General features: G+C 34.8%; 1 protein-coding gene across 1 annotated transcript; it reads left to right on the plus strand.

Moving 5' to 3' along the window:
* Positions 1–6,757: 6,757 nt before the first annotated feature.
* Positions 6,758–22,561, plus strand: LOC118264245 (BTB/POZ domain-containing protein Tiwaz; the record flags this gene model as incomplete). The annotated part of the gene is given in 4 exon segments (XM_050707600.1): positions 6,758–6,927; positions 13,769–13,974; positions 18,097–18,255; positions 18,801–22,561. Coding segments are annotated over 3 exon segments (525 nt in total). The 3' UTR covers positions 18,246–18,255; positions 18,801–22,561.
* Between the last annotated feature and the right edge of the window lie 321 nt (positions 22,562–22,882).

Below are 22,882 nucleotides of genomic sequence, written 5' to 3' on the forward strand. Positions count from 1 at the left end.
TTATTATAAGTATAGATACTTTCATCTGTAGTTACAGATACATAATATTATCTATAGTTACATAGATAACGGTGTACTTTTGTCATACATGCACATTGCACACAGCAAGCAGCATTTATTTGTTGACATTTCAAAAGTACCTATTTATGGTTTAATTGGAATAAATGATTTGACATTGACTTTGACATGATCACTCCGAATAAAAAAATACGAGTACCGTACATATTTAGCTAAAACTGGACGATGTAAACAATACTTATATATTAGAGAGAAGGATGAGGACAGTGGTGGTCGGTTAAATACATTGTATATCGTGTCAGACGGTAATTATGTTATTATTTATCGAAGCAAAAACCACTACATTATATTACTTTTCTAACAAATTATTACTAAGGTGTAACATTGTAGCATAGAGACACGGGAACATATAATTACGTATCGATATCAGTGTATACAACATATTGATATATCATGACAACAAACCACAAATCAAAGCAAAAAGGTTTTGATTTATTCTAACAAGACATCATACACTTGAGTATATGAATCAATTGAACCAAATTGAGACATTACTCTTTGAAAACAACTTTATTGACCCGTATATCAAGTATCACTTACGACACCCAGCCTTATTAAACTCCTTAGGTACTCTGCTAAGTACCTATCTAGAATGCTAGTACATCTACATTGTGCCTAGTTACAAACGAATACGAAACACTCCACACAAGCAGTTGATATGCAAAGAGTGGGTTAGAAATACGTCAGAGGGATTAACCTCAGGCGATATTTTCGAACGTGGCGGATAGCGGATTGACGTTTTGAATCGTTGTTCGAACTTCGGACATACATAGGCGCACATCACATCACTAAACTGACACTTGATGTACGAACCCACGAACTATTTTAACTGAGATGTAGGTATCATACATCTGAGGAATTTTTTCGATGCTTTTTTGGTATGATGAACGATGCGTCGCCCCAAGCAGTGGTGTGCCCCGAGACATCGGAGGGATCGCACGCGCTTCCCACTGCCGTAGGCGCAGAATACTTCGTCACTGGTGTACTCAGCTTACTGATAAATATATACGATAAATTATTTTTATTTAAAGTTTTATAGTTACCCATAGTTTGCGCAGTCCACAGAATCCGCTAAAGTCTACAGAATTCTTTAAAGTCCTCAGAATAAGAGTGTTTTGGATTGAACGGTACGAACAAACATCATTATAAAATTATTTTTACGTACTTTTGCGGTAAAAAGCTAAATATAAAAAGTTAAATAAAAATAATTTTTGGGAGACTTTCTAGTTGTAAATAACAAAAATATAGTTTTACACCCTTGCATTGTTTGAATAATTACTGTTTCAATTGTTTTTATATTTTCCAAAATATTCAATATATCCAAAATATACATATATATTTTGGATTATATACATATGTATATTTATATGTGTATATATGTATATAGGGCTATATACAAACCGTACATAAGTTTAAGGAAATGCTTTTTAATGAATACTTTATTCACAATGATTTATACGAGTATATCGGGTTTACGCATTCAATCTAGAGCTAGATAGAGGTATTAAAATATAATTTCCGCGCTATTACGAGTTTAAGTGGAAGCATATTCACGTTCTGTCATCCATCTTGAATCGCAGGGCTCCAGCTCTGTTATTTTACAACTAAAATATATGTACCTAAATCAAAGTAATCACTAAATTATATTTTTCTTACCTAAATGTATTGAAAAATATATGAAGATATACGACCCACGTGCAGTTTGTTCAATTATTGTTGTCACACGGGAACCTTTTTGTTCAGTTAGTTTTCTTGGTAGTACACAGGAGCAGACTATGATTTTGTAACAAATGTTATTTGCTTAAGTAATAATTTATATGATGACACTACTTTTTTACAGTACTCATGAGCATTTTTAGAGCATTTTTTTCTACAGTAGTTTTATTTATTTTTTATATATTTTCTTTATATAGTATAACATTTTTGTAATTGATTCAATTCGCAGGATGTGATTGCCTTTACTTGAAGGGTCATAAGACTTTTACCATGTATAGCTAATTATATTTTATCATGTTAGTGCATCTTTTGTTAGGAGACCAATAAATAAACAAAATAAAATAAAAACACTCTAGAGGTAAGGAAGGATATGAAAGTAATTTCAAATTTATCTTGACTGATAAGCTAGATATTTTTAGTAATGCTGATATGCTAAGCTTATATATATCTACTATAAAAGGTTTATATATTACTGCTGACAAACGACCACCCAGAACAAAAACACCAGCTGATATCGTCATGTATAGTCGTTTAAATTTACGCAACGCTGCCATTTCTCAAGAAATTAAGCTTACACCCAAGCGTTCGTTATTTTCATATAATTATGATAATTAGTTTTTAATCTTCTGTAGTTTTTTGTGTCACAGGTACATGGTTGATCTATTGTTAGTAGCCGCTTTGACTTCACACATGTATCGAAAGCCTTAGACGGTTGAAGTTTATTACGTTGGTCGGTATCCAGCGATTAGGTATTTGGGCTGTCGCGGAGCAGGCAAACAGCCTCAGGCATATTTATAATGAAACCAGACAGGTAAGAGTGGTGGCTTGCTTCGCGACGTAACGCCCTCTAGCGGCTCGCTACTGTAACTACAAGTATACAGTAGCCGTCTTTACTCGCTTGATTTCCAACTCGTTTCTCAACCTGTGTACTATTTACTGCGAGCCACTAAATACCATATTTTTTCTCTACTTTTACTAAATGACTATAATTCTCAGTGATTACAAAGCGTGTAATAATAGTCCGAGGTAGCCATAAAAGCTCGCTAAAAATGTCTCTTTAGAGAACAATTTACTTCGTTTAAATTATGCAAAATGCAAACGTAAAAAGGCATTTTTATTCATTTGAGAATTCCGAGACCTGTTTTGTGTTATAATTTGGAGAGGTAGGTTACGAACAAGAGCAAGAAGAAATGAACTCATTATTTCTAGTTGTTTCTGTTGTACATAGAGTTTATTTCTTTAAATAATGCTGAGGTAGCAAGGAACTGTGGGGAGAATAAAGAGCGCCTTACTTTACAGTCACAAGTGTACCCTGAATAGAGCGTTAGGTGTGAAACTAGTGAGATAGGCCACCAGCCGACTGCGCCGGAGATGCATTCAAGAGATAAAAAATAATTGAAGTCGGACTTGGTCCGGTGTGTGGCCGCGGGCGGCTAGCCAGCCACACGACATGGCAAATGACAATTTTCATTGCAATTTGTTACTTGCAAACATCCTGAGTACCAACTATTTTCACTGTCAACGTAAATGCTACATGAATAATGTATTTAAAAAGGTTGCTATTATTTATACAGGGGGTGTTTATTATTTCTTCGTATGTAATTAGATTGGCATTTATTTAAGAGAAAGAATTAATGTAGTAAAAATATCGATGGGTAGTCGGAGAAGGGTGCCGTGGGAGCGATGGCAGTAGGTCGGCTCGTTGGCTGCTCCCACGCTGACGGCGTCTCACGTCTCCTACACTTTTACATTTCCAACATCATCGCAATGGTTACCTACGAGTTAAACCTTAAAGCAACGTTCCCTCCGTGTTTAGGAAGATGGCTCATCACATCGAAGCAATCATTTTGCTAATGCAGCTTGCGTGAGTTTATCAGTTTTATCTTGATAGATTCTTTTATGGGAAAAATGTTGGTTATTTTCATTAACATTAAAATTAAAACATTTTATAAAATGTAATTCGTACATTATTACATACATTTTATTTAAGGCAGCGATCAGGTTTTAAATAAACTGTATAAAGATATTTCTTAAGATGATGTAGAGGTTAAACTTCGTTCGATTCTTTCGAATTAATTAAAATCAATCAACCTTTAAAAATCTTGTACAAATGTACCTACACTGCTATCTTTACTGCTACTAGTGTTTTAATTTTATGAATAATAACACTTTACGGGTTACCTAAACTTAATTATTTTGTCTTACATAATCCACAGTCTTGATATTGACTAAAACTAGAAGTACATAGGGTTGTGATTTCGAATTCAGTTTCGATTTGTACTGAACTTCCATCTTCACTCCAGGGAATGTGAGGTACACGGTGTGGTATAATATATTTTTTATTACGAACTTTAATTTCGTGTAGCCTCCGCCTGAGGGATCTCGTTGCCGATTGCCGGGGGCTTTAAGATGTGGTCTAAATAGCGAAGCAGGCGCCCAGAGCCCCACGTACCCGCGACCTCCTCAGGCATCCTATCATTATACGAAGAATTAAAATTCTATGTACTAAACTACAAGATAATTGGATCCCTGTATTCGTATCAAGTTCTAGATGCGGTTTACGATAACATATGGAAAATAAAAAAAATACTTGTCAACTAGTGATAGCCAAATAATGCAATAGTGGTTCAAGAATTTAAGTAGGTATTGTATTAAAATAATTTCATTCTATTTGTGTACAATTTTAAATGCACTACTGCCGCACTCAGAGTCATTTAATGATTACTTAAACTATTCCTTAGCAACGATTTTGTATATAAAACAATTGCTAAGGTCTGGATTAAGTAACCATTAAATGTCTCTGAGTGCGGCGGTAAGTGTGTGTGTTTCGTAAAATATGTGGAATTACATAGTTCATTCGTTATTAGGATATAACATCTAATATCGGATCATTTCATGGAAGCTGCCTTTGTGTAAACTAATAATTTACGTATTATAACATGCCAATACCTGCACAAACTCTCTAATATAAACAACATATAAATATAAGTTATTTACTCGATGTTACGTAAACAGTATATTAGAGTTATTACATATTACTAACATCGAAATGACTATCAAGTCATAATATTTGCTTTAATAAGGACATTATTGGATTCAACATTCGTAATAGTTTCTTCGTGATTGGCATAGTCGTTGGGTGAACGTGTAACGGGTTCGCTTACCACGTTGACCAAAAAGTACTTACTCGAAAAGCACAAAAGTGGCTCCATGTCTGGGAAGGTGACGTTTTCCTACTTCCCGTGCCTCGGAATGTATTACATTCCTTAGTCTCGGTTGTCATATAAAGGTTGCGATAGTTGTTAATTTCCAATAATCTCAATACATAATTCAAGTGTTGGAAAGCCATGCTTCGGCATATATGGGCCGGCAGCCACGGCCTTACAGAAAACCGACGTAAAACGACGCTTGTGTTGTGTTTCGTTGTGTGAGTGAGGTTACCAAAGGCCCAATTTCCCCCATCCTAATCTTCCCAATCTCCAATTTCCCAACGACACTTAAATTCCTTACCCCCAAAAGGCCGGCAACGCACTTGTCACGCCTCTGGTGTTTCAAGTGTCCATGGGCAGCGGCGATTGCCATTAGGTGATCCGTTTTCTCGTTTACTGGCTTGTTACATAAAAAAAATATAAGAATCAGCACTCAGCATCGTCTTCAAAAGTAATTGAGAAAAGCCAGAAAAAAAATAAAAAGAATAATAATTCCCCTGCTCTTTCTTCCTGCATAACAATTCAGTTATTTAAACTCATAACTGAAAGCAATTTTGTAATAAAGCAAATTCCATTTGTAGACGTGTTTCATCTCATAAAAACAAATAAAATTACTTTAGCTCAGCTCAGACGGTGCCTGTTGATTCTTTTACAATTGTCGAGCATTAATCCAAGCTTTTAGTGGTCTTGGACACTTTCCTAACATTACTTAGTATCTAGATAATGCTGCAAGTCTTTTTTATTTTATCTGTTAGCACCTTGCAGTCTTCATCTTATTTTTATTTTCTCCTTGTTTAATAAAATGTCTTTCTTGGTACTTAAATTGTATCGTAATTGTAATTAAGTCTTATGCATTTATGAAAGATTTGAATTTGTTGTTATTGTTTGTAAGTATGTACCAGGCTTTTTGTGTAAAAAAGTCAAAGAAACGTGGCACAGAATTGGAGGACAAAATGTGATCGAATATTGTATCACTATTACTTCGGCGTCCCATTTTGTCTGGCTACCTGCATGGGAGACAGGTGTGAGGTTATGTGTATGTATGCACTATTGGTTTTGGTAATCCAAATATACGTCGTGGACATCAGTTTATTCCTTTACGAAAGTCGCAATGGTGACCATTTGACTAATGAGGTAGTTGTTAGTCTGTCGAAGCAACCCTCGGGATGTATCTTTTATTGACTTTAATAGAAATCTTAAATGTTGTTTATAAAACGGTATCCATTTTATTAACAAAGCCTTGCGATGTAGTCTATTTATTGGATGCGCTTCTTTCACGGTAATTGGTATTCGATACGTACCTAGGCGTTTTATATAGGTGGTTATTGAAGAAACAATATCTGCAAATAACTAATTCGATTTTAACAGGACACGAGTTCATCCATTTGTTTTTAAGTCAGTTTGATGGATCAGTTTTATTGTTTTTTTTTACCAAAACAAAGAATTCGTGTATCATAAAGTGTTCTTATTGGTAAGGACCTTGGTAGTACTTACCTACCGATTTAAGGGGGTTCTCCAGGTAGTACTTATCTAACATTTTTAAGGGAGGTTTTTAATGGTGGGGGGGAGGGAAGTAACCAATGACTTCTCTCGCCTTGAGTGAGGTGAGAGGGAAGTGTCAGACTCTTACTGATTAAAAACCACCCCGTTTCTACTCCTGGAGCAACAGTAAACCCGTTAGGTAGTCGGCAGCTCTTACCTACCCTGGCTCCTAAAGTAATTGAGATGTTATTAAGAAATGGCTATTGTTTCAGATGCAAGCCATCAAGGCAGGTAGTCCGTTGCCGGAGGACATGTCGTTGGCGGTGGACAGCAAGCTGATCGTGGGCATACCTCGCGTGGCCACCACCACCAAGGACAATGCGCCCGTCCACATCGACGTCGGTGGCACCATCTATACTTCGTGTCTGGAAACTTTGACTTCGTAAGTGTCAATCAAAGATTTGTTCCTTCTCCTCTAATAACATCTGATTTGTTTCGTTGCGGGATCCAAGACAGTCATTCATTACCCTGGGATGCGCCGGAGTTCAGTGTTCTGGTGTTTTCATGGTTGTATCTACTGTAGATCTTGGATTACAGGAGTTGCGGCGGTATGGGAGGTTTATTTATTTATTTATTTATTTATTAAAAAAACATGCATAATTTTACAGCTTAAGCCAATACATTATACAGTTAAAGATAAAATAAAATAGTACAATAATCTTAATTACTTAAAACTAAATCAGCCATCCATCTTCTCACAAAACTTTAAACATTCACGACATACATCCTTCCATCTCGCTGCGAACAAATCACACTCTGGTGCGGACGTCAAGAGAGCATTGATCATCGTCAATGCACGAACGAGTGGAGAATTTGCATGCGCGACTGTTCGGGCTGCCGGCACAGCCAGCAATGGGTGCTTGCGCGGCCTAAGCTGATGTTTTAGCACTGCCGGCACAAACAACCGCACCACCTGCGCCACCAGCTCGGGACAGTCAGATTGCCCGCGCAGTGTGCTACAGGCTGAAATAATGAGAGAATAATTCCGTCTCACTTCCAAAGAATTAAAATTTAACATTCCTAACAGAAACTTGGTAGGATATAGAAAAGGAGGTTGTGGCGGGTTTGTCCCACTAAAAAAAAAATATCAATCAAAGAAAAATAATTTATATTTTTGACATTTGAAAAAGTTTTGAACTTTACCTTTCCCGTTTGTAGTCCCCGTCTCGTGGTTACTTACCTACCGGGGGAAGTTGATACACATGATAGCTTTGAATGAATGTATCGAGAAATATCTAGTAAAAAACTCATAGCGGATTTTTTTGTAGAAAATGAAAAGAAACTGGCAAGAAATGCAGAAAACTTTTAATGATGTAGCAAAGGTATAAGAAACAAGTATCACGTCATAGGTATGATATGATCAGAGGTAGGTTTGTATACGGTTAAAATAATATCCGATACTTTCTTCCTTCTTTGTAACTTATTAATGACCGCATAAGTTCATACGTAGGTTCTTTTCTATAAGAACTTATATACTTCAGATGTGATGTATAGGCCTAGGTAGGTCCAGTTCGTAACAAATATGTATTAATTATTAACTACTATGGTAACCACTGGAGAAGTTAGTTACTTAAAAATAAATTAAACCCCTCACAATTTTATTGTTATTGGTCACGGTTTACTTTTCATTAATGAGTATCATTTTAATGATGAACTGAAAATAAACAACTGAATTGTTACTATTGTAATGAATGACTATCGATTGAGATATAAGTAAGTACATAATATCTGGCTCACTTTAGTGATACTTTACGCTTGTTGCAACTTTACCTACGCTCCTTATTCATCGTTAGTAAATAACTACTAACATGATTATAATGCAAACATAGAGTAGATCAAGGGATCGTGGGCGGGGTTGCTCAAAGGCTAGATTTTAACAGTTGTAACTTGTAAGGTCTAAAAGGGACATTAGATATTCACTATTATGCTGTGAAATTTAGGTATTCAAAAATGGTTACATACACACAAACAAGAAAAAAACATTTATTGCCAACCCTAACTGTAGGCAAAGTTGCCACAAAGCAGGCCGTGGCAACTTTACCATATTATATTACAATATGAGTTATAAGTAAGTACATAAAATATAAGTGACACTTCATGTTTGTTGTAACATGTTACTAAAGTCTAAAAAAACTACTATTAATATGACATAGAGTTTATACCGAATCTATAGTATGGTAAAGTTGCCACGGGTCCGGTAAAGTTGCCATAGTTTACCGGTACATAAAATATAAGTGACACTTCATGTTTGTTGTAACAGTTACTAAAGAACTACTAATATGACATAGAGAGGGATCGCGGGCTGGGTTTTTTGAACGTTAGACAGTTATTATGAGGTCTAATAGCGATAGCTTAGACCTCACTTACATACCACTGAATAACTACATTATATTATAATATCTGCTGTTCTGCCTATCAATGGACATGATGTGATTTCTATGCCTTGAATCTCCCCTACTTTCCATCTTAGTTTCTAACCATGTACATTTATTGTATGCCTAACAACTCTTTACTTTATTCTCTGTTGTTTATGACATTCCATAGATTCAGTGTGCCCGCGGGATCCTTGTAGCCCGCGGTCGTGCCATGCAAATGAGCCCCTGGCATTTTCATATCGTGGATATCAATGACAATGCTTGCGGGCAAATGAAGCGTCAACTCCAATTAAGTCTTTGTGCGCGATTATTTGCTAAAACATACTCAGTACTTTTTAATTAGTTGGTTTTTATTTTAAACTACTGTGAGTAGGGAGATAGTTGCCCGGATAAGTTGTTCATAGAGGTCGTGCTGACATCACGTACGAGTAATTGGTTGAATTATTTCAATATTATATTGTTATGTGTTTTTTTTATATTATACTAGCTACTTCCGCGCGGTTTCACCCGCTCTGCTTGGCTCCTATTGGTCATAGGGTGATGTTTTATAGCCTATAGCCTTCACAAAACGAATTATTCAAATCAGACCAGTAGTTCCGGAGATTGATTAGCGCGTTCAAACAAACAAACAAACAAACTCTTCAGCTTTATAATATTAGTATAGATTGTTTTTTAGGTCACAAAAATTATGATTTTACTGGTAATACATACAAAAAAACCGGATTCATTGATAAACACCCAAATTAGGTATTCCATCAAGATATAACATGAAAAAGTTTTTTCTTTTTGAGCCCGTTTTTATACTGAATCCTTCTCTTACAACTATAGAATGACTTTAGAAGTTTGTCTAAGTATCTCAATAGGTACTAAACATTTGAAAGTTTGGGTTTGCATGAAAATATACGCAAGTTTGTTGCATTTGAGCAAATAGCGTTACTATCGGTGCAACAAGTTTGCCTGAAACTTTAGATATAATCTCTTCATGACTTAAAAACACGCATGAACAAACAATTTGTTTTAAAATAGTTTTGTTATAAAAACGTCTATCCTTTCAGATACACAACAAAGTTGTTTATATAAATTGATTTCTCTAGAAGAGAATCGTGAAAAAGTTAAAGGTGGAGTGCGCTCGAAGAAATTACTTAAATATTAATATACCTACATACAAAGAACGGCTCACAAAGAGCGATATAAGCAATACCGAGATTATTTATTTATACATGCACGTATTACCAAGTCTTTGGTTACAAAGAAAACGGTACAGTATGCGATTAAAAATTGTTTACAACAGTTCTTGGGGTCTTTTAATACAACAGGAACTTAATCTACCGTTCATAGCCCTTCAATGGGTTACTGACCCTAGAAAACCATTTCTTCTTCTCCCGAGGCATAGTACTTGCAGATTTTACAGGAGGAACTCTTCATTATTCATCGAACTGAATAGTCAATCACCCTGTGTATTTATTCAGGGATGAATGCATCCTGTAGTAAACTTGTTGTGATGACGACAATCGGAGTGTTTTTCAATTGGATGTACTTATAAAGATTCTAAGTTGAATCTTTTGAGAAATTGATTATGATTCATCATCATCATCATGTCAGCCACAAGACGTCCACTGCTGAACATAGGCCTCTCAAAATAAATTCTAGATAGGCCAGTTGGAAGGGACCTACATCCAGCGGCTCCCTGCGACCTTAATCAGGTCATCAGATTATGATTATGGAACTCGAATTTCCCATAACTAATAGAAACATCTTCTGATTTATTTCGTTGCCGGATTCAAGACAGTCATTCATGTCCCTGGGACGCGCCCTGTCATTCATATCCCTGGGACGCGTTCAGTGTTCCGGTATTTTCATGGTTGTATCTACTGTAGATCCTGGCTTACAGGAGTTGCAGCGGTAAGGAAGGTTGTGGTGGGCTTGTCCCAAAAAAAAAACTAATAGAAACAATAGTAATATAAGATAATCTATATACTTAGGTATATCAACAGTTTATGCTCAAGGAAATTGGTTTTATAAGCATTTTGGTTCAGTTTAAGTTTCAAAATGTTTGTTCTCCATAAACTTTTGTAGTAGATAAGCAATAATGTTCCTTAGACGGTGTTGTGGTTATTTCACAAAACGATGATGTATGTACTTAGTTATCATGAACTGCGCGCTGTGTTGAACTTGGTCTACATATTATAATTCGATTTTGTTGAAGTTAGTTCAATTTTAATTAGGTACTAGGTACACGTCGCGTCGTCAAGCGATCTTCGTACAGTTTCAGAATCAATTCAATAAACGTTCTCTTATTTTTGTTTTTGATGTAGGTATGTACTTAATGAAACATTGTCGATGAAATTGAAATATGTACGTAAAATGCAAACAGCGTATTTAAATTAACATTTAAGGCTGGTAATGTATCTGTAACTCTACTGGTGTTATGGGTGTCCCTCATCGGTTGGACGGCGGTAATCGCTTACCAAATCCACAAAAAACCGGATCATAGACGTACTTACTGGTGTAAGATGAATTTAGTTATATTTAACACTTTAATAGACTCTCTTTCTCAAGTCTAGTAATGACGACCAAGGTTTTATCGCTAAAGAACATTCCCATAGGATAATTATGGGAAACTCGTTTTTCAACGTCGACATAGGCGAAGCCGCAGGCAAAAGCTAGTTACATGAATGAATAAATATAAAATGTCCACTTGAAGCAAAACACGCGATAATCTCATCGGATTCATTACATGGACAAGGACATAATAACAACCAGGTCTAATCAATGTTTCAAGTCTTATATTAGCAGTAAAATGAAATCTGTCAACATAATTTACCATCAAGCATTTTATTTCATACAAAAAACACGAACTAAACATTACATATACTGCTGTTAAGTATGTACTGGTTTACTGTATGCCTGTGCATTGGTTGGCATTCCGTTTCATACATGGCTAAATGATGCAAATAAACTCTTATAAACCAACAACCTTGATAAGAAAGAACGAAGCTTCTCACTAATTACGCCTGCACAGCAATTGTTTGCGCGAAGAAGCCAGGGCATCACGTCGCGGTGGTCGCGGCCCCGTTGCAAGTGATGTCGCTGCGTTATTTGACTACATGATCAGTGTTATGTGCGCTGTTAGCTCGCATTGTATAAGCTTGTTTTATCTGAGCTCGCCGTGTTATTTCTCGGTGGGAGCGTCGGTCGGAGCGCGCCGCCGGCGCTGCCGCGGGGCCTGCGGGATATGCAGTGCTCCAACCCCGCCCCGCAACGCCGCCTTCGCCCCCTCACTTTTTCTTTTAATCAACTCACTTGGGGGCACAATATGAAATATTCTTCGCTTCAAAATCTTGCGAAATCATGAATATTCAGAGGCCAACAGTCGGTCGGTACTAGCAAATTGTATAGTAAGTTTAGCGTCTAGCGATTCTTACGAAGAATATTGTTTATTCCCGTAATTAGGCTCCAAAATAACAATTTTCTCGATGATGTGTCAAAGTAAGTAAGCCTGGCCTTTCTAATCTGACTCCTTAGAGAAGAAATACCGAAATTAACTCAGAGGTCACAGTCTCTTTCTAAGTCTAGACTCTAGACATAACAGAGTGGGAGTACAGTTTTTTATAGAGAGATCCACAAGTAGGTACGTGTGTGTCAGCATACTAAGTTAAAGTTTACCCTTGTACAGGTTTAGACTTGACGAACAATTCGCGATGTGATATGATATTAGACAAATTAAAATACCAAATTCTAAAAAATCCACACAACAATGTCGCATTGTATAAAACTGTAATTTCATGCCACAAACGTGACTATTAATCATGACAACGTGTGTAGAAGTTACAGCAGATCATTATCAAGTGTGACCCTTTAAGTAACCATTTATTTTTCTAATTTACTCGGCACTTGAGTAAAATAGTTGAAGAGCACTCAATCGGAAATCGTTTTGTATCTAGATCACTTGAATCAACGACTCACTGACGCACGACCAATTTGCATCACTCAAGAATTGATCGCAGAACGTTCGAGTTGTTTAATAGGTGACATTGTTTATCAGTTTGCCGGTAATTATACTTTTTATTTGTAATTTCTTTCCGTAACACTTTCAACGCCGTGGTAGTCACCAATGACCGACGTTAGCGCAGGATTTGCCTTCAACAGTTTTCTATTGGCAGACAAAGACTTAAGAAGTTATAACTTATAATAAAGCTATCGTTTATTAGTTATAACTGATTGTTTAAAGAGAGATCGGTACCGTAGTATGAGTATGCCTTACGTTTACGCTCAGCGCTTTGATTAGTTGGTTTATTCGACCCGGCTAATTAGAGAGCAGATCTTTCGTTTGGATTACTGTAAACGTAAAGCAAACTCGTACTAAGGGTATGGATAATAATAAAGCCCGTTAGTTTACTAATCCGTAATTATCATTATCATCATTGGTATATTAGTCACAAGATTTCCATTACTGAAAAAGTAGGTACCGCAAAATTCCTCTGTTTTTTATTGTATAAGTAAACGAACAGATGTATCACCTGATGGTTTGCAATCGCCGCCGCCCATGGACACCCGAAACACCAGAGGCGTTACAAGTGCGTTGCCGGTCTTTTGGGGGTTGGGAATTTAAGGGTTATTGGGGAATCGGAGATTGGGAAGATTGGGAAAGGGGGTAATTGGGCCTCCGGTAACCTTACTCACACAACGAAACACAACACAATCTTTTTTCATGTCGGTTTTCTGTGAGGCCGTTATATCACTCCGGTCGAGCCGACCCATTCGTGCCGAAGCATGGTTCTCCCCACTTCAATGATAATGTGTATCTACATATTATGTTATGTTACATTTAGTTTCTTTTTGTCATAGATTCCCGGAGTCCAGACTGAGCAAGATGTTTAACGGCACGATTCCAATAGTCCTGGACACGTTGAAGCAGCACTACTTCATCGACCGTGATGGTGGCATGTTCCGCCACATCCTCAACTACATGCGCTACAGGAAGCTGCTGCTGCCATCCGACTTCCAATACTTGGACCTTCTGATACATGAGGCGCAGTTCTTCGAGCTTGACAGTAAGTGCTTTCGTCTTTGTTATTAGTTTTAAATACCTGTGTCATGATTGTTGTGATTTTAGGTAATTGTAACTAGCAAACCCAGCTAATTTCCTTTCGCCACCAATGATTCTACCGTTCTCCTGCTTTTCTACTGAATTTTCTTTGCTATAAATCTGACGGAGTCTGAGACCTTTCCAACGAATGCTAAATCGTGGAAATTGATTCGTGCGTTCTGGAGTTACAGCGTCAGGAAGGAAAACCTTAGACTTATTTTTATATAAATTACATAAACGTAAACCTATATAGAATTGGAACTATATAGTATATATACAGATTGCGATCTTATGTTTAACCAATATAACAAATGATCTGTTTACTTTCCCATATTAACTTGGATTATCTATAAGTCTGTTATTTTTATTGCTCATTCATAAAGCCAAATAAAAAAAAACACATAAACAATGTGTTTTTTTTTATTTACTTCTCTCTTCTAACTAAACTATGCACTTAACTGCTGTGCATTTAGATATGAGTTCACATTTGCGACTTAACGACTTCTAGTTGCGACTTTGCTATGGTTTTTAATATCTGCCCTGCGGATTTATTAAACATACATATGTATTATATTTTATTATTATATTTATAATTTAATTCAGTGACAGCATACCAGGGTTATCTTCTCTCTTCAGCTTTATATTTGAACATGCTAAACTCTGGAATTACTAGTTCGATTTGAACATTTTACTTTGGGTAGTTCATTTATCAAGGAGAGTTAGAGTTAGAGAGAGGCTATAAAACATTACGCTACCATTAATAGGAGCTAAGCAGAGCGGGTGAAACCGCGCGGAAATAGATAGTTTATTTATAAACAGTTATATTCTTAGATAGATACGTATATTAAAATATTACGTTATATTTATGCTGTTGCAATAATTGACGACTTTCTGTATTAATAATAATATAGGAACTTAAGTACTATTATGAAATGGAAATTAGAATCATATAATATTTGAAATAAATATAGCCCCATTTTACATTTGAACATACATACACCAACACAAATTGTGTCATTATTATTATAAAGGAATGTTTTTGATGGTAGGTACAATTTTCTGCTTCAGCGATTTGGTTAATGCATAATGCGATATTAATAATGGTTGTAAATATCGCGAGGTTATACTTAAATATGTCTAAAGAGCTGCTGCTGTTAGCGTTCATAATAAAATTATTATCTTTGCGAACCTTTTTTTTATATAATGTTGTATGCACGTTATAAATAATTGTACGGGTGCAATTTTGTTAGAAGAGATTCTGCCTCCTTACCTAATGATTAACTTAAAAAAATATATTTACATTTTTGTATTATAATATCGAGAATTATTTCGAGGAAACTCGACTAATTTCAAGCCGCTAATGACTCACATTCGCTAGCAGCCTTGTACTTGAACATTGTAGGTAATTCAAGACTTATACAGGGTGACTTTGAATTCGACGTATTCCTCTCGGGAGGTGATAATACAACTAATTTCCTACAAAAATAGCCCTGAGGTCCTTGGGCGGAAAGTGGCTAGTTTCTGAGATATTCAACATTTTTGGTTTTGGTAAAAATATCCCGAATAGATTACAAAAACATCAATAAATAAAAAAATACTGGTTGGATTTTAGTTATTTTAGTTTTAATCAGTTGCCAATACATCAGTTATCATTTATAAATACTAATAATGGCAGAAATATCATTCGTTTTAAAATAGCAAGTAATTTCCTATGAAATTTTGTTTTGTTTCACTAATTTGGTCAATAGATAACTGGATTTATTTCGAAAAAAATATATGACACTAAGCGTACAAACTATTAGAAAAACTTCCTTGGTTTATTAGCTACCCAGAAACGTAAAATTATTTACAATATTCCCAAAAACAAATGAATTAATTGGTGATAAGTAGAGTGTAAAGAGAAAAGCGCAATTTCAAAAACATCTTAATTTGCAAAATTTTGTTCAAAATAATCTTCCCTACGACGTGTACATGCTCGAACACACTTCCTTATCCCTATGACGTTCACTCTTGGGCTGAATATGCGTTTTATTTCGTCACTATGTTTTGGAGAAGAATTTCGAAATTCTGCCAATTCCATCTGCATAAAAAAGGGACTTCATGTAAAAATCAACCAGCGTTAGATACTGGACACCGCGCTTGCCATGTAGTTGGACCCCCTTGCCAATATAACACCTGGGAACCAAGGTATCCAACCATTGTCCCACAGTAGTTCGATAGTGTGCTGGATAAACTATCACAATATCCATTATTAGCCACAAAAAAGTCAACAAAATCCGAAAAATCAAATCATCGTTAGCGCATCGCGGTATTAATTCAAATGTTTGCAGGGGTATCATAATTAATTATTTGATTGGACCCTACTTTTCATCCAACAATTTAAATGGTGAGAATTACGAAAAAAATTTAAGGAATGAGCCAGGGTCATTGTTTTAAATTTGAATTTAGAAACAAGATGAATGAACTTATTCTACTTATTGAATTAATTTATTAATTTGATTGAAGAATTTATTCCACATGACGATTGTCAAGTGCATTATCGAACTACTGTGCGGCAATGGTCGAAAACATTGATTTTCAGGTATTGGATTAGTAGGGCGGTCCAACTACATGGCATGCAGAATGACCAGAACCTAACGCCGGTTGATTTTTACATGAAGTCCCTTGTTTATACAGACGTAATTGGCCGTGTATCGTAATTCTTTATCGAAACAGATTTGAAGATAATGACGAAATAAGACGCATATTCAGCCCAAGAGTGAACATCATAGGGATAAGGAAGTGTGTTCGAGCATGTACACGTCGTAGGGAAGATTATTTTGAACAAAATTTTGCAAATTAAGATGTTTTTGAAATTGCGCTTTTCTCTTTACACTCTACTTATCACCAATTAATTCATTTGTTTTTGGGAATATTGTAAATAATTTTACGTTTCTGGGTAGCTAATAAACCAAGGAAGTTTTTCTAATAGTTTGTACGCTTAGTGTCATATATTTTTTTCGAAATAAATCCAGTTATCTATTGACCAAATTAGTGAAACAAAACAAAATTTCATAGGAAATTACTTGCTATTTTAAAACGAATGATATTTCTGCCATTATTAGTATTTATAAATGATAACTGATGTATTGGCAACTGATTAAAACTAAAATAACTAAAATCCAACCAGTATTTTTTTATTTATTGATGTTTTTGTAATCTATTCGGGATATTTTTACCAAAACCAAAAATGTTGAATATCTCAGAAACTAGCCACTTTCCGCCCAAGGACCTCAGGGCTATTTTTGTAGGAAATTAGTTGTATTATCACCTCCCGAGAGGAATACGTCGAATTCAAAGTCACCCTGTATAAACAGTTGAAAAGGTACCCACTGTATCTATAATAATTCATAGAAATATAGCGAATTCGTAGAACTGACCAAAACGTAAAGCCTTTTTATTTTTTCGCCATAAATGTATTTTCTGTGATGTTTTCTTTTGTAAAAGGTTATCTACTGATTGTTATGGATACGAGCCAATTCTTGTTATGGAAACAGGCTAATATAATGTTACAGTTTTTACAGCGTCATTGTTAATTAAAGCAACAATGGGAGTTCCTACTGTTCCTTTCCAATTACACACGTGTAATCCAAGTTCCCAGTATCCATACTCTGTGATTGTTATTAAAAACCAATTGCATTGGTAGATAGGGACTTACATAGAACGTATTTATTGTGTATTCATCTGTATTATGCAACAGCGATATTAGCAAGTTTCAAGCCTACGCGACTATTTATAATTAAACTTTTTAGTTGTTATTTCCTACAACTTTAAATTATTATTTGCTAAGCTCTTTCTTATAAGTGCGATATTTTTAATCATGTGAATAATGAGCGCCATCAATATTTTTCGGTTATCGGCATCAATATTATATGTCGCTAGTGTATCGTTGGGTCCAGTTTGTCTTATTTCACAACAACAGTGATTGGCACTGTAGTTGTGAAAAATGGTTTTGTCACTGACTACTTGTCTAGACAAACAGGACTACACAAAATAAAAAGATGGTAATCCTTATTGTAAAGTTTAATTTCGTTGTTAAATTTTTCAGATATGGTGTATGCTCTGACGAAGGTGAAGGTAGAAAGGGAAGGAATGAAGCAGGATAGGGAGTGGCTGAGCGAGGCTACTGAGCGCCTGAAGAAGGAAACTGAGATACTGATGCACGAACGTGGCCGTCTGCAGCAGCGCTGGTCTTAAACAGAGCTAGGTACGATATCCAATTTTGTTGATCAACTTTTGCTAGCAATTTCACCCAAGTTAATACGCCTGTGTGTTATGCCAAATTTTAATGTAACAATAAATTATAAATCCACACTTATGAAATAGCGAATAGGACGCTATTTAGTTCTTATTAGGTCCACTATGGGTCCACTAGTAATACTTTCTATTTTATAAAGATTTATATTTCCCGCGTTATTTTGACGTTTGTTAGCACAGTAGCGCCATCTTTTATCATCATTGCGTACCAATTCTTGACATAGCTTGTAGTAGCTTGCAATCTTGTGATATTTTATCTTAATTTCTCTAGACAAAATTACGTATTTTAAAGTTATGGATATGAAACTGTAGTTAGTAGTATAGTATAGGATTCGATGAACTGTTGCCCAGAGTTAAACTAGGTTAGTTTTCATTTTAGTCTTTACTGCTTTTGATAGATGGCGCTATTACTTTTTAAGTGACTGAAAAAAATATGTCTCATTAATAAATGTGTATTGTAGTCGAAATTAATATTCTTAAATGTTGTTATTACAGACTGCAGTTTCCAAGACATCAGCTGATCCATAACCGAAGAGACGTCGCATTTAAGTACTACTTTTTAAGGTTGTTTTTGAAGTACCGTTTTGTATTTACTTTGTAGTGTAAATTGTAATCAATTAATGTTTAGTAAAATTCCAAAGTTAGATACTTAGTTACGTTAGTTATGTTTTTAGTGATTATCTTATTAGGTATAGTAGCGAGAGTTTGCTTATTATAGTAGTTATTAATTTGACACAGTAGGTAAGTGAAATCATAAAATATTAGATATTATTATTAATTTTATTTATAAAATTGGAAATTCGTTAACACGTTGAAGAGATGCACAGAAATATTTTTTTATTAAGTGGATAATAATTAACCCATAGGAAAATATGCCATCTGACTAATTAAATCCATAGCAAGTCTTATAGAATTCATTAACCTACTACTTACCTGCTGCAATATTTACAATTAATAATGGGCAAAGTTGACTACTGTTCAAAAATATTGTTAAGGAAACTAGGCACACCAAGATACTTTTATTTCATTCCTAAGCAATATTTATTGTTTCTGTGAATCTTAAAAAACGTGTAAAATATTCGTTGTTCCTTTATAAAAATGTTGTTATTATTAATTAGTTTAATTGTTGATCTTATGTTATTAACGTTAAACGTTCCCATCAATTATTATTTTTAAGTATTTTCCTAGTTAAGTATTTCATTTTGAAGTAGGTAATTGGTTAAGGAACATATTATACTTAAACATAATCTTTCATTATTAGATATTAGGTATACTATTAAAATTATTAGTACTTAGAAGTAGTATGTTTAATATAATTAAGTAGCTACTTGTATTTCTAATTCTATTTTATAAAATTAAGGTGAAATTTAAGTGAATGATATATAAAATGGTAATTATAAAAGCTGTTTATTAGAATTCATGTTGCAGAAATGCTGAAACATGTTTGGTGGACATTTATTGGTTATATAATTTAAAATTATTTGTAGATACTTAATATCGGTGATTCGTATACCAGAATTGTGCTATTTACTTAAGGGATAAGTGTGTGTACATAATTAGGGCTGGTGGCTTATTGGGTAGGTTACATAGAATGGATGCTCACTTCAGCAGGATAGATTATTTCAGGGTGTCGAAACATTAGGAATCTCAATATGTTGAAAACTTGAATGTCACATTTTTGACTAAAATGTGAATTTTGAATAATGATCTTTACGTAAAACAAGAACCAAAAATGAGCTAGATATTCGCAGAATCGCAGACCTGATTCAAATTGTCTTTCATGATAAGTCACCTTAAATGAATAGGGCGTGAGGGCAAACACTTTTCAAAATTAATTAAGGTTTTGATTTAATTTATTTAGGTCAGGTAGGTAAGGAACAATGACGTGAGGTAGAAAAACCTTCGCAAAGACTGATGTTTTGATGATGGTTTAGGTATTTCGATACATGCGAGTTCGAATGTGTTTAATGGCTTTGAAAAAGAACATGAAGCAAGTACAAAGGAGATGTCATAATGTGATTGTGCACACAAAAATAAACATAAAAATATGAAGATGGGTTACCTATAAGCGATCAGAAAGTGGCACTCTAAAATGTGGACAGTTGGCAACGTGTTTGTAGTATGGGATTGCATGTTGGAAAACAGAAAGGGGCCTGATTTATAACATCCTGCGCTCCCTTAAAGCGTCACGCTTATGTTTAGGAAAATCCCATTATGATATCTCTTCTTAGTATTGGCTTCATGAAAAAGACACATGTGAAGAATCAGCACCATTATTATGAGTGAGTGAGAAAAACAAAGAGAAGTAAAAGTGTGTTAGAGGAATTCTTGAAGCATTGTCAGTCTCAGAGAAAGTACCTACTAGGTGATATCTTTTGTTATGAGCACGATGTAGTATTATGGTTAATACACTTTCTACAGATTAGGCTATGGTGACCATCAGTTGACCTGAAAGTTTTACTGCCTACAAAAGTAGTTTAAAAAAGGATGAAATCCATTTAGCTGAGCGAATGTGATGGATGGATATGAAGGGGAAAATACCAGAAGGTTTGAGAAGCAGTGCATGTCATAAATCACAAAGGTAATAGTAAAAAAAGTACTTGCTTGAGAATTGGGATGAGGCTAGACTCTTTATTACTAAATTCTTCATAAAGGTATCAAAATTATTTTTATTTTGTCCACCTCAAAAACTCAAATTAAACAGCGTCGCTCCATCTGCAGTAACATTCAGGTTTTTATAAATATTTATATTGTCATTTACTTGAACTTCTATTTTTATTAAACCTCTAAATAGAGGTAGTATCTAGGTCTCTCATTTCAACAAAACATACCTCGAAAAGTAGCTTAGTTGTTTTTGTAATCATATAGACATTAGCGCACCGGTATCTGGAAGTCTGATCTCATTGATAAATTAATGTGATTGGCTATTACTGAGCGAGGAAGACATAAAGCGATGGTGCTGCCAGCGGCTGTAATGTTTAACTTTGGATTGGGCACTAACGCCCGAATACTGTAATGCTGCTCAATTTTAAGTTGTACTTAAATATCGTGATATTTCTGTCATTTTTTTATGATGTGATAGGGACAGAACTAGTTTTGAGAGCGTCATGATTGAGTAGCTTTGAATATTCGGACATAAGGGGAGAAGAAGTATCTAGCACTGTCGTTTTGTTTTTTCCTTTCTGATAAGAATTATATTTATTATCTATTTATTGACGTTCTTTAGCCTCATCTCTGTCAGCCAAATTTCCAAAATTCTAATGTAAACGATAAAAATACTGACAGAATGTTTGTTTCGATCAACCTTCGAGATGTCTGGTGTTTACTTGTTTAGACTAAGTTTAGTTTAGTCGTTGTTTGAGGCTAGTTCATTTTAATTTTAGTTTTAAAGAGGCTCCTTTTTAATTTGCTCCATTTCACATAGAAGACAAATCATAAAACATTTCGATGCGTAATATCAAGAACTATTTTGTTAACAATATAATCAGTCAGTAGTTGTAGTGTGAACCTAAATTTAGCTACTTTTTAGTTGCAGTAATATAAAAATGACCCATAAATAATATTCTATTAAGTTTAATATTTAATATAAACTATTATAGGCCTTTGGTTTTAATATTGATTTCATGAAATATAAGTAAATGTTTTCGGATGATCTGCAACCTATTAGATTAGTATAAGCCGGTACTTTGGTATTATTGTCCTGGTACTCGGTATTTTATTTCGGGGTTCCTTTACCCCAGCTTATACTGCGTAGAAAGAAGAAAACAGGAAATTACTTATTCATTCCTTCAAGACTATGAATTAACCAAAGCTTTAGTAAAAATTTTGGCTTACACGACATAAAATTATACTAAAGACTACAGAAATATAATAAGTACTGTAAGATCGCGTTTCTATGATCCTAGAAGGTAACTTTGACCCAAGCTTTTAGACCAGTGGAAAACTAATATACCTACGCATTTTTCTGGATTCTTATTGGTATCAAAATTACCCCTAGTGTCAAAGAAATCCGATCTTACCGATATTCGGTGTGATTTCTTATTTCAGTCTATCAAAATGTTTGTTTCCTGGTTTCTTATTTCTATACTGTGTTTGTTATAGAATAGATATAGTAATAGTAAGTACAATAATTAAGGTTACCCATAAGTTTATATACCACACAGTGGTACTATTTAGCTTCTAATGACATACTTTTATCTTCTTTAGCCTATGTATTGATATTTCACCTTGTGATTATAATAAAGGAATAAAAGAAATAAGTGGTTTTATTTAAAATATCCTTTATTCACTATTACATACTAATCTGAATTGCAATGGCCAAATTGGGCCTTATTTTCAGACAAGGTCACTACCACCCCTAACAAATAGCATTTTTTTACATAACATATACGAACGAGTGATAAAGGGATTGACCAACTTGTATGGGACTTTGGCTATTTTTAAACAAGCAGTTCAGCTAATAATATATGTTTGATTTATTAGTTCATATCAGTGAGAATGAAGATACAAACTTAGTTTTGTATCAAGATTTATATTTAGATATTTTTTTACATTTTATTGAAACTGGTTATGCATGA

This window comes from Spodoptera frugiperda, unplaced genomic scaffold, assembly GCF_023101765.2.
Source record: "Spodoptera frugiperda isolate SF20-4 unplaced genomic scaffold, AGI-APGP_CSIRO_Sfru_2.0 tig00000114_1, whole genome shotgun sequence".
NCBI lineage: Eukaryota > Metazoa > Arthropoda > Insecta > Lepidoptera > Noctuidae > Spodoptera > Spodoptera frugiperda.